Source organism: Mesocricetus auratus, unplaced genomic scaffold, assembly GCF_017639785.1.
Source record: "Mesocricetus auratus isolate SY011 unplaced genomic scaffold, BCM_Maur_2.0 Super-Scaffold_100007, whole genome shotgun sequence".
NCBI classification, from domain to species: Eukaryota; Metazoa; Chordata; class Mammalia; order Rodentia; family Cricetidae; genus Mesocricetus; species Mesocricetus auratus.
The window spans coordinates 62,528,487-62,547,078 of NW_024429191.1; the positions used below are offsets into that span (position 1 = coordinate 62,528,487).

Consider the following 18,592-nt stretch of genomic DNA (forward strand, 5'->3'; position numbering starts at 1 on the left):
AGAATTTTAAACAATGATTCTAGATAATGGATAATAACATATTCTGGTGTTGTTCTTCTGGAAAATTGTCAAGAAACTTACCAAAGTCTAAAAATAGTTAATACTAAAAAAAAAAAAAACCAAAAAAAAAACCCAAAATACTTAATTTCCCCGTCCCCAACCTAAAACAATAACAATAAAACCAATGATATTTTGAGTGAGATAAGTATGAAACAAGCTGAATTTTTAACAAGTTCATGAAGAGCAAGTGTAGTTTGCTGGGTTCACTAGCATCATATCTTCTGCCATGTATGGTTATACACTTAGAATTCTAGCCTCCTCTGTGCTATATATACTGAGACCTTGTTTAAAAAGAAAATGTTTTCAGCTGGTTTCATTTCAATTCATTATCTTCTTATAAAGTCCTCTAGGTATCTGTGAGCTTATGTATTTAGTGCTTTTGTATAAAGAAGGATTTCCTTGTCATGAAGAAGTATGCCTTGGAAATAGTTGTAGCTTAGGGGTATGAACATGCTTTTTCTTTTTTCTTTTCTCCCCTGGAAGAATTGCCCATTCTTGATGCCATTAATGATTCATTTTCCATCATTCTGCGTTCTAAACAAATTGAACTATACTCAGTCTTAGAAGCTTATTTTGTATTTCTTCAGTCACCTTCTGTAATAGGAATGCCTCAAATACAGTGATTTAAACGAGGCGTAACTTCCTAATGATCTCTTTCATTCTAGTTCAGATATAGGCTTCTACCAGAGACCTAGGTTTATTGTTCTAGCCCTCCCTAAGATGGGGCTTGGCAAATTATAGCTCAGTTCACAGACCAAATCCCACCTGCTGTTTGCTTGTGTAAATAAAATTTCAGTTTTTATGCTCAGTTCTTTAATGCTCAACGATTTATATATTATATTTGACTGTTTATTGCTGCAGTGAGAGAACTGAGTAGATGTGACAGAGTCTTTGGCCCACAAAACTGAAAATAATTACTATCTCATCCTTTACCAAAAAGGTTTGTCAGCCTTTGCTCTTGTATAGTGTCATAATTTTGATAATAAAGCAAACTCCATGATTATGTTCCAGTTGTAGCCAGGGTGGAGTGGCCCTCAGAGGGCAAGCAAATTATAACAGAACACATAAGTCACACATGACAGTTCTCATGTACCTCTGCACACAATTTCTTCATAGCCAAGCATAAGAATTGTTAGGAGTTATAGTCATTAGCTAGATGACCATGTGCCAACTGAAATTTGAGAAATTCTTCCTAAAAAGATGAAGAAAACTTGTTAGAGGCCTGGAATAACCTGTGACATAGTCTGTTCTTGCTTTGCATTTCCTATTTGTTAGTTCAGGCTGAGAACACATGTTCTTTCTCTAAGGAAGTCAGCCTGAAGTCACCACAGTCACTTAGCTCTGTAAGATAGGCATATCAAATTAAGGGTCTCTAGGTTTCTGAAGAGTTCTCGGTGAGCTACTTTCCTTTCTGTTCATGGGCCAGTAATCTAAAAGTTTTGTCTCTTCCCACTGTAGAATGTGAGTCAGAGATTTGCTATTTGGAAAAGTGCAGTATACACATCAATTACTGGCCCACAGGAGCTAGCAAGCCTTTTTGTGCAGCAGTTGTGCTGTCCCTGTTACATAGGGAAGTACTTTCTCAGTTAGACCTGGCTGCCCGTTGTTCTGCTCCTAGGAAGTAAGCTCATTTGCCATTGTCCTATAAAACACCTGAATTGACTCTGTATGAAGTTCTTTTACTTCGTTTCTGTCACGTGGGTTTTGCAGGTTATACTTCCTTTGGGGGAAATATTGTAGCCTGATTCCTACTGGTGCAGGATTAGAAGTACAAATATTACTTCACAAGTTAGTCACTATATTTTGAATGCCAGGCTGTGGTCTGTTCTGAAATGTAATTCTATGAATTACTTAGTAACCTTCTAGGCTGTTTACTTTTACCCAGCTTCAAGTTGGAATAATCAGATGTAGTGATTTCTTTTAGATGTGAAAACTCTTGCTTATTGTGTTTTGTACATGGCTTAACCTCTCTCTCCCTGAGTATTTTGAAGCCATTTGAAACTAAAGCAGCTTCTCATTAGTCTATTTGACACTGTGTTGCTGTGGTGTAAGAATCTAATTTCTTGACTTTGGGCTATGAAAGCAGTTTGCCTTTTCAATTTTCTTAATCTTTTTTGTTTGTTTGTTTGAGACAAAGTCTCACCATGTACCTTTACCTGGCTTGCGGTTCACTAAGTAGAACCAGGCTGGCTTTGAATTCACAGAGATCCCCCCTGCCTTTTCTCTCTGAGTGCTTGGGATTACAGGCGTGCACTCAAATCTTAAACTTTGTTTCTCTGTCTTTTGGAGGGACTGTTTTGTGTCTCTCAAGCTGAGCTCAAATTCTGTATATAGCTGAGGATAATGTTGAACTTCAAATCCTCCTGCCTCTACCCCCTCAATATATTTGTCACCACACCTGGTTTATGTAGTGCTAGGGATCAAACTCAGAGCCCTGCCTGTGCATGCCTGTTCCTGCCTATCCACTAAGCCACAGCCCCAGTCCTTACCTTTTTTTCATCAGCGTTAGTTGTTAACTTCTACCTTATTGGTAAACTTGCATCACATATTTTAAGTTTCAAAATAGGAGCACTCCATCTGAACTTCCTAATGACCATTTTGGTTAGGATAACAAGGTAAGTTGCTATAATAAAAAGATCCAAAAAATTCAGTGACCCAAAGAAGATAAAGGTTTATCATCATAGTTTGGTGTAAATTTTACATGGCTGGTGGGACAGTTATATTTTCAAAAGACATTTTGAGATTCTAGTCCTTTATGTTTTGATTTGTCATTTTAACTGTATTCTCATCTGCTTTGTTGAAATCTGATATATATGCTTATGCATCTCACTTACCAATGCTTGAATCCTGTTGGTGAAAAAATGGTCCCTATAAGAGATTAGTCAATAGTTACGTGAGAGATTAGAAAACCCAGCCTTTAGCTGGGTAGCAATTTTCTAAGAAGATGAACATATTGGGAATACTGGAAATTAGAAGACAATGAAGAATTTGCTGGTGATGCAATGGCTGGACAAAGTGAGAGACTTACAGTTTTCTATCTTCCTTTAAAGTGTGCAGTGAAACTTGCCAAAATGGTTGGTTATGTGAGTGCTGGGACTGTGGAATACTTATACAGCCAGGATGGAAGCTTCTACTTTTTGGAACTGAACCCTCGGCTACAGGTTGAGCACCCTTGTACAGAGATGGTAGCTGATGTTAATCTTCCGGCAGCACAACTTCAGGTGAGTCACTTTAACCTGGGCTCAAGTTAGAGCTTAGAGAATTTAGGAATCTCAGAGATGCCTGAAAGAACAATGAGAAAAAAAAGCACAAATAACCCATAGCCTCACCTATAATGAGAAGTTTTTTTCTCTTTGTCTTTTTGAGGGGCCCACTGCCCAGTTCCCAAATAAATCACACATGGAATCTCATAAATGCCTGGCCTTAGCTTGGCTTGTTGCTAGTCAGCTTTTCTTAACTTTAATTAGTCCGTCTACCTCTTCCCTCTGGGCTTTTATTTTTCTTACTTCCCTATATATTACTTTCCTTCTTACTCAGTGGCTGGCTGGGTGGCTGGCTCCCCTATATCCTCTTTTCCTTGTTCTCTCCTATTTAAACTCTCTGCCTGCCAGCCTCACCTGTCCTTGCTTTTTCCTTACTATTGGCCATTCAACTCTTTATTAGGACCAACAGGTGTATTAGACGGTCACAGTAACACAGCTTCGAAGAGTTAAAAAAAACACAACATAACTAAAAGTCACACACCTTAAAATAATATTCCCCAACACTCACCCGTCTTCGTTTCTCATAATATGGATCATGTGGGTATGGGTTAGTTTCCTGTTTGTTCAAACACAAAAAACTCTCCTGTAATTTCTAGCTAGGCACAGCCTATTAACTGTTTTTCAAAGAAAGATTGACTTTAAAGCCTTTCTTTAGGGCTTTGGGGCTAGAGAGATGGCTCGGTGATTAAGAGTACTGGCGGATTTTCCAGAAGATCCAGATTTGATTCCCAATACCCAGTTGGTGGTACACAATAGTCTGAAATTCCTGTTTCACAATATCTGGTGCCCTCTTCTGGCTTTTGCAGTCACTGCATGTGATGTACAGACAGGCAAAACATCCATACACATACATTTTTTAAAAATTAATGTTTTTAAAAACAATCTATCCAGGTGGTGGTGGTGCATACCTTTAATCTCAGCACTCGGGAGGCAGAGGTGTGGTCTACAGAGTGAGTTCCAGGACAGGCTCCAAAGTTACACAGAGTAACCCTGTCTTGAAACAACCAAAACAAACAAGCAAACAAAAATCTGCTTTGTTTAATATTTAAATATAGTAGACTTCATAACTTTGGTATTAAGCCCCATTTATGTTTCTAGTCTTATTTATTGGAGCAAAAACCTCCAAGGTGGAGTGTAAAGCCAGCCTGGTTCCAGAGCCACATCAGTCCCAAATAAACACACAGAAGGCTATATTAATTATGAAGCTGTTGGCCGTTTGCTTGGTTTCTTACTGGCTATCTCTGACTTAAGTATTTACCCCATAATTGTTAATCTATCTTACCAAAGAAAAGGGTCCGGACCTCTTATTCCTATGGCGGCTACATCATGACTGCCTGTGTCTCTCTTTCCCAGAATCTTCCTCAACTCCTAGTCCCACCTATCTTGCTTCCTATTGTCCAACAGTGCTTTATTGACATATACACAGGACTTCCCCATCAGTGGTGGTCACTATTTTCCTAGAAAGACTGTGGTAATACGTATTTTTAAAAATAATGTATAAAGTGGTAGCTATTAAGTCTATGGTCTTATTTCAGCCTGGAAACAAACACTATGGCAAATAATAGAAGCAAATTATAAGATTAGGTATTATTTTAACCTGCTTCATTTCTAGTCTGTTCTGGTTCTTTCCTCTTAGGCAACCTGGTGGTCTCTGCTTTCTGGAGGGACTGTATTGATACTGAACTTAGTATGGATACCAATCAGCGTCTAATCTCAAGCATTTCTCTTATCCCAGCCTTCTGAATAGTTTGGACTATGAGTACACGACAAAGTACTTAGCTGATCTTGTATGATTTATTTTTGGCTCATAGTGAGAACATTTTGCAAGTTCCGCTTAAAAAAATTCAAAGATTTTCTTTACTTTTTTTTTTTTTTACATTTATTTATGTGTTTGGGTGTGCATGTGCCACAATGTGTGTTTGGAAGATAGAGGACAGCTGTTGGAGTTAGTTCTCTCCTTCGATCATGGGTTCTGGAGATTAAATTTAGAGACTTGACTTGCTGAGCCATCTCCCTGTCTCTTATTAGAGCATATTACTTTTATAAAATAACAGGTTTTCTGGGTATACTGACACATACCTTTAATCCTAGCACTCAAGAGGCAGAGGCAGGCAGATCTCTGTGAGTCTGAGGTCAGCCTGGTCTACACAGCAAGTTCTAGGCCAGCCAGGTTGCCATAGTAAGACACTGTCTCAAAGCAAACAAAGGTTTCCGTATGACATTTTCATACATGTTTGTTGTGTACTTTGATCACGTCCTTCCCCAGTTGTTATTTCTTGTCCTCCCGTTGTAGAAACAGCCACTAGCCCTTCCCAAGCAAAGATCTAAAGGTCCCTTTACTTTTTTCAGTAGTTTGCATGCACGAGAGACATTTATAATGTTATGACTTTTTAGCTATGTGAACTTTTTGACTGACTGTTGTCTCGGATAATTTTATTCTCATCCATCCACGGAGAAATGACAGCCTAAGAAAATCTCTGTCGTATTAGGAATTTGGGAACATTGTAGGAAAGGGGATTGATCCCAGCAAATAGCCCTTAACACTGTATTCTGTTTTGTGTAGTTTAGATGACTGTAGAATACAGATCACAAAAGTGGAATTTTTTAGTAGTAACTTCAAAAAAATGCAAATATTTTGATAGCTTCCATCTGTCAAGAAAAGGGTTCTGTGGAAAATGACATGTGTTTTATTACCTTTCAGATTGCCATGGGGATCCCTCTATTTAGGATCAAAGATATTCGTATAATGTATGGGGTCTCTCCTTGGGGTGATGCTCCCATTGATTTTGAAAATTCTGCTCATGTTCCTTGCCCAAGGGGCCATGTAATTGCCGCTCGGATCACCAGTGAAAATCCAGATGAGGTAACCCTTTACTTAAATGGCTTAACATTAAGACAAATGTCGGATGACATGCTTTTGAAAAGTCTTGGAACTTCATTTTGAGAGGGAAATTTATAAAAAGATTTTGAGATTAGATATGTGATGGTTGTTTAATTTCACTTAAGTCACTTAGGAAGCATCTGTGGGACTATAGCACTGAGATTGGCTTGCACGGGTTTTGGGTCAGTTGTGCTTGATGATCCCAGAGCCTGCACACTGAATATCAATGTTCTTTTCCTTGGGAATTCAATGTAGTTTCTCGTGTTCTTCATTCTCTAACAGGGGTTTAAGCCCAGCTCGGGAACAGTTCAGGAACTTAATTTTCGCAGCAATAAGAACGTTTGGGGTTATTTCAGTGTTGCTGCTGCTGGGGGACTTCATGAGTTTGCTGACTCTCAGTTTGGTCACTGCTTTTCCTGGGGAGAAAACAGAGAAGAGGCAATTTCGTGAGTATAATAGCATTTGATTGCATTTTGCTTAATAAACTTGGCCTAATCCTTGGTGAAGGTATGATCATCCTTTATCTGCTGTGAAATTGCTTACTTCAAGAAATATATATCTTAGTTTGTACTTGAGTACATGCTTCTTGTGTGTATTTGCAAGTTTTTTTGTTTTGTTTTAAACACATGAAGTCATCTGCTTTGTTTTTGTTTTTACAGTAATGGTAGTATTACTGGGGAGAGGCAGAGTCTTGACCATGAATTAGGTATCAGATAATTTATAAATAAAGGTCTTTATCTGTCATGAGAATAAAGTGCTTCTTAGGTACTGTGACTGTACCCAGAGCCTCATAATATAGCTGTGAACAACTCATAGTCATTGAGTTTTCTAATTTGAAACTTTTATGTGTGTGTATGTAAATGTATGTGTATATTGGTGCACCATATGCTGCTTTGCTAAATGCATGCCTCATGAAATCAAGCTCTTTGGCATTTGCATCACCTCAAATTCTTACCACTTTTTATTTCTGGTGATAATCCTAGCATTTTCAGATATTCAGTATTGTTAGCCACAATCACCATGATGTCTTTACATTTAAAATATTAAAATATTGATTGTTTTTTATGAAAAGAATAAAATAATTATCAAAATTGCATGTAAGAGACTTCATTGTATTAGAAAGCATGTAGCAGTTTACACAAATATAAATGGTATATTAAATATTAATATTCTGCTAATCATAAATATTAAATTATCAGCAGTTTTAATTGCCTAAAAAATAGGGATTTTAGGAAGTAATTTGATTAATATATGTTTTAAAATATCTGTCCCAGATTAAAAATTTAATTAATCTGCCTCTTTCTATCTTCCCTTCCGGCCTTCTCTGTCCCTCCGTCTCTCCCTTGTCACTTCCTTTCTCTCTCCCAGCCTCCTTCCCTTCCTTTTTCCTGCTTTTCTTTGTGGTGCTAGAGATTGAGCCCAGGCCCTTATGGATGCTCTGCCTCTGAACTACTTCTAAACTTCTCTTTCTGTTTTTATTTAAGTTTTAAGGGTGCGTTGCCTATGCCACAGATTTAATAGTATTCCCTTCACCTTTGAACTGTTCACAGAGTGGGTATTCCATTAGTATTTGTTAATAGTCTTAAGAGGTTTGTTATTGTTGCTGGTAATTTTTTAAAAAATTTTAGGTTTATGAGTGTTTTCCCTGCATGTATGTATATGAACTGTATGCATGGTGATGTCTACAGAGGTCAGAAGAGGAGTTACAGATTGTTGTAAGGTGCCAAGGAACCCTTGTGCTCTGTAAGAAGAGCTAGTGCTCTTAACTGCTGGGCCATCTCTCCAGTCTAATTCTTAAGTTTTTGAAAATGTTTCAAAAGTGAGGAAGTCTCACTGTTTCTCTCTTTTGTACTTTGCATTCTTTACATTTCTTCAAGACTGTGTGAAAATTTTCAAAATTATAGCAGTGCTACCAGAAAATAATTGTATAAAGTTGTCTTATACTGCTGGTGTGTGTGTGTGTGTGTGTGTGTGTGTGTGTGTGTGTGAGTGAGTGAGTGAGAGAGAGAGAGAGAGAGAGAGAGAGAGAGAGAGAGAGAGAGAGAGAGAGAGAGAGAGAGAGAGAGGGAATGGAGGGAGAGGAGATAGGGGAGGAGAGCCTGAAGGTGTCAGTTCTTCCAGGGTGTGGTTTTTGGGACCTGGTGGCAGGTTAAGCCAGCTTGCTTGCCAGCCTGTAGTCAAAGTTTTGTGTGACTGTTTCTTTTAACTGGGACATGAGTTGAGTATTTTAGACAGTCCCCCTTTACTTTCCTTGTCTCATTTACATTCACAGACTGGTCTCTATTGGCATTTTTGTTTCAGTTTTAACTAAACAGACCACTGTTTTTATTCTGCAGGATATGTCCAATGACTTGATCAGAAGTCTTGACTTCTTACTTCTGATCTGCTCTGCAGAAGAAAGCAAACTAGGTCACCTTTTAGCATATTGCAATTGTCTCTGCAATGTTTGCTTCCTGATACTGTGTTAAGAGTTCTCTTTTCAGCTCAGAGCTTTTTTTGTTGCATTCTTTGTTACAGCTAATCTGTATTCTTTTCTCTGCCTTTAGATATCTCTGTAATAGTCTTAGCCCACACATCCAATATCATTTCTCATAATGTAAATACCAAGAAAACAGAAACATATCTATGTTGTTACTGCTATATCCCCTGAACTATAAGCATATAATCCATATATTCCCTTTGTGTCAGCATTCAGGAAATGTTTGTGGAATAGTAGATTTGCCTCTGTCACTGTCTTCAAGCCCTCTGTTTCAGTCACACTGTTTCCTGAACACAGCACTTATTTTCTTCTTGCTCCTGTTTGTTTTGTTCTTTCTTCTCTCCAGTCATTCATAAATTCACCATACTCAACATATACCATCATGCTGGGCCTGACAGTAAAGACTAAACAGAGTCTGTATCCTCATGGTACTATATAATCCAGAGGAAGAGAGACAAGCAATAAAAATGTAGTGTTGTGAGCAAGTATGATGGCATTGGGATTATAGAAGGACACTACAGAAGTATGTAGCTGTCAGCCAACTCCAGTCTGTTGCTTTGGGTAGGGAAACCTTGTCAAAATTACTAAACTATAGCTTTTAAGTATGTTTTGTTGCATGGAAATGATACATAAAGTAAGGATGGTATATAAATTAAGATTTAAGGAATTGGAAAGTTAGTGACCTATTTCTTACTAGTCAGCAATAAATGACTGAAACAATGAAAATTGACAAGTGAAAGCTGAGAATGGTTCTGCCTGTATTCTTTAAGGTGAAATGTTTTTGTTTGCAGATGCTTTTTGGCAATATTAGTCAAAACTCCTGTATACTGACTTCTTGGAAGCTCTCCTATCTGGAGTACATGAAAATGAGCTGGCTTACAGCTACACCCTCATCTGTTCTTGGAACTGCCTGTCCTCCTGCTAAGCCTCCAAAAGAATGAAACAAAATATTTGTAGCTGTAACAAATTTTTTTCTGTTCTTCCCCTAGAAATATGGTGGTGGCATTGAAGGAGCTGTCTATTCGTGGTGACTTTCGAACTACAGTTGAATACCTGATCAAACTGCTGGAGACCGAAAGCTTTCAGTTGAATAGAATCGACACTGGCTGGCTGGACAGACTGATTGCAGAAAAAGTGCAGGTGTGTGTTCTCCTGTTGTGCACATAGCCTTTGGGATTGATTGCCTGTTTGTGAAATAGTCTTTGATTTGCTCAATGAAAATTTCACATAGAGTAAGAAGGAAAATTAATTTTTAAAATCTGTTTCCAAATTCTAAAGGTAAATGTAAGGATTTTTTTGTTATTTCTTTTAAAAACAAGTTGTAAATGTTATCATTAAAAACCTTGCAATTAGACTCTCCTTGTAGGGGTGGCCTAAGTGCACAGTCCAAGTTTCAGTGGATACAAATCGGGGCTGGACAAGATTTCAGAAAGTTTCTCCTGCTCTTTGGCAGAGTATTGCTTGAAAGGAGTGCCACTGAAACTGTGACAAAAGGTGACATTATGCTTCTAGAAAAGTCTCAAGGAAAAGTATTGCAAGCAGCAGTAGTCCCTGTGGGATCAGGCTCGAAAGGAAAGGATGGAGAGATTCAGCTGGTCAGTTCTACCAGAATAAGGAAGCATCAGAGTAATTCTAGATGACAAAGATTATTTCTTATTTAGAGATGGTGACATTCTTGGAAAGTATATGGACTAATTGCTGTTGAAATGGTGTCACATGAAGCTGCTCATTCCACTGACATTCTGAATTATTCATCATGTAAATAATTTCCATGTCTTCTTTTTATACTAAACTGATGATACCTAACTAAAAACAAAAAACATGGAATTAAAAATCACTACAGTGGCTGAAGAGATGGCTCAGCCATTAAAGTCTAGGCTCACAACCAAAAAATATAAAAAAATCTTTACAGACGAGAAGTAACCAAATCCCAAGTCTATACATCTCAATGAACTTCAATACAGTCATTCTAAAGTTGTGGGATTTCACACTGGGTTTTATTCTTTAACTACTGATACTATTTTTATGCATTTGTTCACTACCAAGAAAGAAGGAAAAAAAGATCAATGACAGAGTTAGAATTAGAACAATTGTCTTTATGTCCTCTTGAATGGCTTGGGTCTATCATCTGCATTAGTCCTTTCTTATGTTCCTTAAGGTTTCATGGAGACTGAAAAGATGACTTGGCTGCTTTTCCCAAGAACCTAGTTCAGAGCTTAGTATCCATGTAGTGGCTCATAGCCAGCCATCTGTAATTCCAGTTCTAGGGGACCTGATGCTGCCCTCTGACCTCAGAAGGCACCAGACACATGCAGGGTACACTTTCATACATGCAGGCAAACAACATACATGAAATAAAAATAAATTTTAAAAAAGGAAGTTCTCTTGTAGTCCTAGCTGGCTTCAACGTTATCTGATAGTGCCTCCACCTCCCAGGTGCTGGGATTACAGGTGTATACCACCATTCTTGGTTCAAAAATCAGTAAGGAAATAAGGATGTTTCTTCATAACAAATTTGATTTTAGTTTTATTTGAGTTGCTTTGGTGTCCTATAACCATGCTATTGCTCTGCACTCTGTTCTTTTTAGGCAGAACGTCCTGACACCATGTTGGGAGTTGTGTGTGGGGCTCTCCATGTGGCAGATGTGAGCCTGAGGAATAGCATCTCTAACTTCCTTCACTCCTTAGAAAGGTAGGCCTTGCTCTTGTGTCCGTGCCAGCCAACCAGTGATTGAGAGTACAGAACTACAGCTCAAAGGCCCATTTGTTTTTCTGCAACTTTCTGGCACCATATGAGTGCTAGTTGTTAGTCATGAACTGGTAGCAAAGGAGAGGGTGAATGACTGGAAATTCGTTTATGCCACAGTAGAACAGGTCACTTTTTAAAAGTGTGTATGTGTTATGTATGTGTTCATGTGGGTATATACATGAGTACCTGCATGTGTAAGCATGAGATTAGAGGCAAAAAATGGACATTTGGTGTCTTTTTTTAATGTACATTATGGGTTTTGTTTGGTTGGCTGGTTTTTGTTTTGTTTATTTGTTTTTCTGTTTTTGTTTTTTTGAGATAGAGTCTCTCTCTCTCCTCTCCCCTCCCTCCCTCCCTCCCTCCCTCCCTCCCTCCCTCCCTCCCTCCCTCCCTCCCTCCCTCCCTCCCTCCCTCCCTCCCTCCCTCTCTCTCTCTCTCTCTCTCTCTCTCTCTCTCTCTCTCTCTCTGTACTTGAATTCACTGTATAGACCACACTGGCTGCAAACTCACAGAGATCCACCTTCCTCTAATTTATGAGTGTTGGGATTAAAGGTGCGCACTACCATATCTGGCCTCACCTCATTTGTAGAAATAAAGTCTTTCATCAAACCTAGAGCTCACGAATTCAACTAGGTTTTCTGGCCAATGAACTCTCAGGATATGCCTATCTTTATCACCCCAGCCTCTTCCCCCTACAATCACTACAGTGCTGGAGTGACATGAGTCATTGTGCTCTGCTTTTCACAGACACTGGGAATCTCAACTCAGATCCTCACACTTTTATGGCAGGAACATTACCCACTGAGCCATCTCCCCACCTCCAAGGCTAATTTAGTTTTTCAAACACTGAAACCCAACTGCAGCAAACATGATTTCCTGAGAAAACCGTGGGGATAAACCCTAAATATTTCCTGTATTACCTATAGCATCATTTCAGGAATTAATAATTGAGGCTGATAATCAGGATGACCTCACAAGTCTTTGAGTGGAGGGTCAAACATGTATGAAGCTGAACTAATTTTGTATGTTGATTCCAGAGACTAAGCTCTGCCCAAGTCCCCAGGGGAATGGTCCAAAGGACTAATCACATCCAAGCACTTTAACTGCAGGCACTTTATTTCCTTCTGTGTTGTTAGACTTATATTGCTCCCTTTCAAAGTATCTGAAAAGAAGAAAAGAAGCAAATTTTTGAAAATTGAACTGAGGTTTCAAGCCCTGTGATAAATATCTCGGTATGCTATTCTCATACACTAAAGCCTTCAGCACCTTGAATTTCCTTTTTTACTCAAATCTAAATCCCTCGGTGTGACTTTCAACTCCCTGAACACTTTGGCCCCCTTACCAGTCCATTCTTTCTCATTTCTATTCCTCAGCACACATCTCTAACCTAGTTAAATGGATCCCCTATGAATGTAAAAGTGCATTAACAAATCCTTTAGTTTTCTTTTTTTTTTTTTCTTTTTTTGTTGTGTTTTGTTGTTTTGAGACACTCTCATTGTATGTATATCACAGGTTGGCATTGAGTAGCTAGCCTAAGTAGCCCAGGCTGGCTTCTAATTCACAGTTCACTTGCCTCAGTCTCCAGAGTGCTGGGATTATAGATCTATCAATATGCTGAGCCTACTGTTCTTTATAGAAAACAAAACAACATTTATGTGTTTATAAATGGCACATATGTATGGATTGCAGAGGCTAGAAGCTGGTGCTAGAGTTAAAACACAATTGTAAACCACTTCGTGTGAGTTCTGGAAACTGAACTTGAGTCTTCTGGAAGAGCAGCAAGCACTCTTAACTGTTAAGCCATCTCTCCAGCCCCAACTTTTTTAGACAGGGTTTTTCAGTAGCTTTGAATTGTCCTGGAACTGGCTCTGCAGACCAGGGTGGCTTCAAACTCATAGCGATTTGCCTGTCTCTGCCTCCCGAGTGCTGGGATTAAAGGCATGCACCACTATCTCCTGGCTCAGCCCCAACATTCTATTTTAATAACTTGAATTTGAAATAATCCTGGGGGAGGTGCGTAGTGTTGTCCAGGCTGTTCTCATACATACTAGGTAGCTGTTCCTGGCCTTGAACTCATAATCCTCCTGCCTGTACCTCCCAAGTGCTTGGATTACAGGCATATGCCACAACACATGGCACAATTAAATTTAAACTTTTTTTTTTTATTGTCTCTTGACTCATTGTGTAGCCCTAGTTGGCTTGGAATTCACTGTGGAGATCAGGTTAGCCTTGAGTTCATAGAGCTCTGCCTTCTGCCTCTAAAGTACTGGGACTAAAGGTGTATGCCAGCATACCCTGCCTCATAACTTGCCTTTTATAGCCAGTACAGGTAATGTGCATGCATGCTCTTCACCCATACCTACTGGCTATCAGTAACTCAGCTGTCCTCTCTTTACCTCTCTTTAGTACTCCCCCTCTTTTTTTTTTTAATCAGAGTTTCAAAGTCTGACATCTTTTGTTTGTGACAGCAGTCATCCATCCTACTTCAGCTTCTTTTTTTATTTTTCATTTCTCGAGACAGGGTTTCCCTGTGTGGCCCTGTTTGTCTCAGAACTCTTGTAGTTCAGACTGTTTTCCACTATGCACCTTTTTGAAATATAGAATATCTATTTTTGTTCTTTAAAATGAAATTGCTAAGCTTAGTGGTTCATTCACACCTATAGTCTTAGTACATAAGTAGCTGAAGTAAGCTTGGTGGTGGTAACACATGCTTTTTGAGAGGTAGAGTCAGGTAGGTCTCTGAGTTCAAGGCCAGTCTAGTCTACACAGCTTGCTTCAGGACAGCCAGGACTACACAGAAAAACTCTGTCATGAAAAATAAAAACCAAACCAGAAAAAAAAAGAAAGGAAAAGAAAAAGATGAAATAGGGGACTGGGCTGTGGTAGTACGCACCTTTGATCCCAGCACTTGGGAGGCAGACAGATATGGTTAGAGAAGTAGCTGGAGTTGGGTGGACTGGGCTCTCTGATGATGAAATTACAACACCAGGAAGTTCAGTGTATTTGTTATATACAGTTGAACAAAGAGGTAGGTTATTGTATGCAGTTGAACCAGGAAGTAGGGTTGCTATACACAGATGACCAGGGAAACAGGATTGATGGTATGCAGCTGGATCAAGGAACAATGCAAGTTTAGGTAATCTTGGTAGGCATAGTAGCTTTAGGGAGTAGTCTTAAGGCTGTAAATGTCTGGGGGAAAAGAGCTATGATGGAAGTTTTCTGCATACACTGTCAGCATTTGCACTAGGACTAGAAGAGAAGGCCTTCCAATTTCTGTGAGCTTGTCCTGGGAAGGCTTTGCCATTTTCTTATGAGTCTGAGGCTTTAGGGGGTCCTTGGCATGCCTGTCAGCAGCACACATTCATGCAGAAAGTCACTCACTCGGTATTCTCCATTCCCCATTAATAATAAGTTTTATGTTTTGTATATCATACCACTATTTAACATAATTTTTTTCACAATGTATATGATCAATCTTTTATAGACAATCATTTAGGTTTTTTTCTCTTATTATCATTTCAGGAAATATCACAATCAATAATCTTTGAGATTTCTTTATAACTTATTAGAACTTTATAGAAGTAAGTATGTCATATATTGTCTTTCTTTCAGGGGTCAAGTCCTTCCTGCTCACACACTTCTGAACACAGTAGATGTTGAACTTATCTATGAAGGAATTAAATATGTACTTAAGGTATGCAATTCCCACCAAAGTCTGTCTACACCTTAGTTTCTATCTTTTCTTCTTAAAACTAGTTGTCTGAGGTTGAGAGACAGAGAAAGTTTGCTTTTGTTCACAGATTGGAATATTCCAGTCATTATTTGTGTCAGTTTCAGGAATCAGTATTTGGCAATTCTATGAAAATCTAATTATTTCTTACCTTGACATACTTCCAGTAGATAATGAAGAGGCAGGGAACAGCTGGATCAGAGAAAAGCAGCTGAAGTTACCTCTGTTTGCTTGTAACAGGACTGTCAATAGCTAGACACATTGGTATAAGCAAACCATTGTCATCATCTTGACAGACTTCTTAACCTGTATGTTTGAAATACTACAGTTTATCTCAGGCTGTTCTTGAAAGGGATCACTGGCTTGTCTTTTTGGGTCTTGTTTACTGCAGGTGACTCGACAGTCTCCCAACTCTTATGTGGTGATCATGAACGGCTCATGTGTGGAAGTCGATGTGCATCGGCTGAGTGATGGTGGATTGCTCTTATCCTATGATGGCAGCAGTTATACCACTTACATGAAGGAGGAAGTGGATAGGTGAGCGACTGAGGTCTAATTGCTTGCCATTGTATTCTTTAGCTCTTGGAATTTTTCCAAGAGTGCAAACATGTTTATAATTGTAAGTGTGTATATAATATAAACATGTCTGTAATTATAAACATGTCTCAAACTAGGTGTTGTCTGTGCCTATAGTTTCAGCTACTCAAAGGCAGAGTGCTTTCCTCCTTGAGGGAAGGAGTTTAAGGCCAGCATATGCAATTTAGTGAGATCCTGTTTCTTAAGGAAAGAAAACGTTTCCCTACTACTCCAATGTGATGGACAGTGAAAAGTAATTTACCCTTGAAATAAACTATAATAGTTGATAGTTGCTTGTATCTTTATTAGAATTTATATAATACATATAAAAAGTGCATACTATTTTTCCTTTGAATATATCCATAAATGAATATCTGTTAACTATTGTTTGCTCGCTCTTTCTTTCTTTCCTTCTTTCTTTCTTTCTTTCTTTCTTTCTTTCTTTCTTTCTTTCTTTCTTTCCTTCCTTCCTTCCTTCCTTCCTTCCTTCCTTCTTTCTTTTTCTTTCTTTCGATTTATTTATTATGTACAGTGTTCTACCTGCAGGCCAGAAGAGGGCACCAAATCTCATTATGGTTGTGAACCACCATGTGGTTGCTGGGAATTGAACTCCCCACCTCTGGAAAAGTAGCCAGTGTTCTAAACCACTGAGCCATCTTTCCAGCCCTTTCCTTTCTTTTTAAAACAAATGTTTATTTCCTTTATGTGGTTTATATGTGCCTGAGTATATGTGTGTGTATTGTGTGTATATAAGAGTCATCAGAGATCAGAAGAGGGTTGGGTCTCCTGGAACTGGAGTTCCAGAGTTGGGTCTCCTGGAACTGGAATTGCAGGTAATTGTGAGCCACCATGTAAATGCTGGGAATTTATCTTCAGTCCTTTGCAAGAACATGAAGTATTCTTATCTCCACCTCCTACCCCCATTCCTGTCCCAGTCTCATAGCTCAGGTCTTGTTGTGTAGAGAATGATCTTGAATTTCTTTATGATCTTTTTGCTTCTACCTCCTGAGTGTTGAGGTTATTAATATACATCACCACACCTGATTTATGTGGTCCTTGGGATTTAACCCAGAGCTTCATGCGTACTGGGCAAGCCCTGTACCAACTGAGCTACAATCTCAACTGTCTGCATCCCCTCCCCCTCTCTTTTTGATAGTGTATCACATGAGCCATATTATTGTGAGAATTGAATGAGTCAACCCACTTGAAATGCTTAAAATAATGCCTACAATATAGTTATCATTTCACAATTGTTAGTTATTGCTGAGCTTGGTTTTTCATGACTGTAACTCTAGCATTAAGGAAACAGAAGATGACTGAGGCCAGACTCAGCTACATAGTGAGTGAGGTCCTTTCAGAGAAAGATATAGAAAGTAAGGGGAGAGAGAGAAAAAGGAAGGAGGGGGTATTCAATATTATATCATTATTATCTTTGTATTTTAATATAATTATGCTTTTTAATTTATGTTGTATTCCTATATAGGAATATATCATAATTTATTGAATCTAACTTTTTGGGGGGGCTTCAATAGAGGGTTTCTGTGTACCTTTGGAGCCTGACCTAGGATTTGCTTTATAGACCAGGCTGACCTCAAACTCACAGACATCTGCCTGCCTCTGCCTCTGCCTCCCAAGTGCTGGGATTAAAGGTGTGCACCACTACTGCCTGCCAGTCTATTTCTTAACAGAAGTGTTACTAAAATTGTAAATAAGGGCCAGCAAAACAGCTAGACAGATAAAGGCAATTGCTGCCAATCCTGCCACCTAAATTTAATCCCTGAGACCCACATGGTAGATGGAGAGAACCCACTCCTGTATATTGTCCTCTGACCTCAATAAGTGCATATACCCACACATAGTACAGTTTCATGTAAACTAAATAAATTAATATGTAATTTAAAAATTATAAACAAGTCGGGCGTTGGTGGCACACACCATTAATCCCAGCACTCAGGTGGTGGAGGCAGGCAGTTCTCTGTGAGTACAAGGCCAGCCTGTTTTACATAGCGAGTTCCAGGACAGCCTCCAAAACAATACAGAGAAACCCTGTCTCAAAAAACCAAAAAAAAAAAAAAATTATAAACAGGTGCAGCCAATGCCCTGTTTGTATGTCTGCATTGTGTATATGTTAACATTTTCTGTGGATTTTTTTTCCTCTCATTTTGTATTATAACCTGAGTGCTTTATTGACTTGCCTGTTCTACTTATCTCCTAGATACCGAATCACAATTGGCAATAAAACCTGTGTGTTTGAGAAGGAAAATGACCCATCTGTAATGCGCTCACCTTCTGCTGGGAAGTTAATCCAGTATATTGTGGAAGATGGAGGCCATGTGTTTGCTGGCCAATGCTATGCTGAGATTGAGGTCAGGGTGGGGATAGGCTATTGGATCATGGGCGAGAACATAGGTTGGTGGGGATAGACTCGAATTGAAAGTAACAGAGAGGAAGAACATCAGTTAATTTAGTGTGGACTAAGATTTAAAAACAAAAGCCTCACCATTTTCCTTTGACAGATGAAGAAACTTGAGCTTTGAAAATATAGTAGCAGGAGTATTAAGTGACTGGTGCTGTGCTAACTGTTGGCTACACAGAGAGCATACTAGGGAGAGCTGGGCTTAAAGCAGATGAATAATGATGAATTCTAAGAACAAGAGGGTCACCTAGCCCTAACTGAGATAGGTGTGAGGTAACGAAAGACATCCTAAAAGAAGAGATGCTTGTCTAGTCTTACTTTTGAAAAGATAGATAGCTTGTGAAGATGGGTAGGGGACAGTGCTTGACACTGAGCCACAGAAGCAAGTCAGTGTGTTGTGGTAGAATTGACTGAGGATAGATTAAGGTTTCATGTGGA

General features: G+C 38.9%; 2 protein-coding genes across 5 annotated transcripts in view; both read left to right on the forward strand.

Annotated features, from left to right (window-relative positions):
• Acaca (acetyl-CoA carboxylase alpha) overlaps positions 1-18,592 on the forward strand; it is a 267,912-nt gene that overhangs the window by 103,752 nt on the left and 145,568 nt on the right. For all 4 annotated transcript variants that reach the window (XM_013118312.3, XM_040749367.1, XM_013118317.3 and 1 more), the window contains 8 exons: positions 3,111-3,281; positions 6,025-6,186; positions 6,487-6,650; positions 9,673-9,823; positions 11,272-11,375; positions 15,045-15,126; positions 15,554-15,699; positions 17,954-18,104. In XM_013118312.3, the coding sequence (XP_012973766.2) occupies positions 3,111-3,281; positions 6,025-6,186; positions 6,487-6,650; positions 9,673-9,823; positions 11,272-11,375; positions 15,045-15,126; positions 15,554-15,699; positions 17,954-18,104 (1,131 nt within the window). The remainder of the gene's footprint in view (positions 1-3,110; positions 3,282-6,024; positions 6,187-6,486; positions 6,651-9,672; positions 9,824-11,271; positions 11,376-15,044; positions 15,127-15,553; positions 15,700-17,953; positions 18,105-18,592) is intronic.
• LOC106021662 (10 kDa heat shock protein, mitochondrial-like) lies at positions 9,831-10,491 on the forward strand. Its single transcript, XM_040749371.1, is given in 2 exon segments — positions 9,831-10,283; positions 10,285-10,491. Coding segments are annotated over 2 exon segments (369 nt in total). The 5' UTR covers positions 9,831-10,008; the 3' UTR covers positions 10,379-10,491.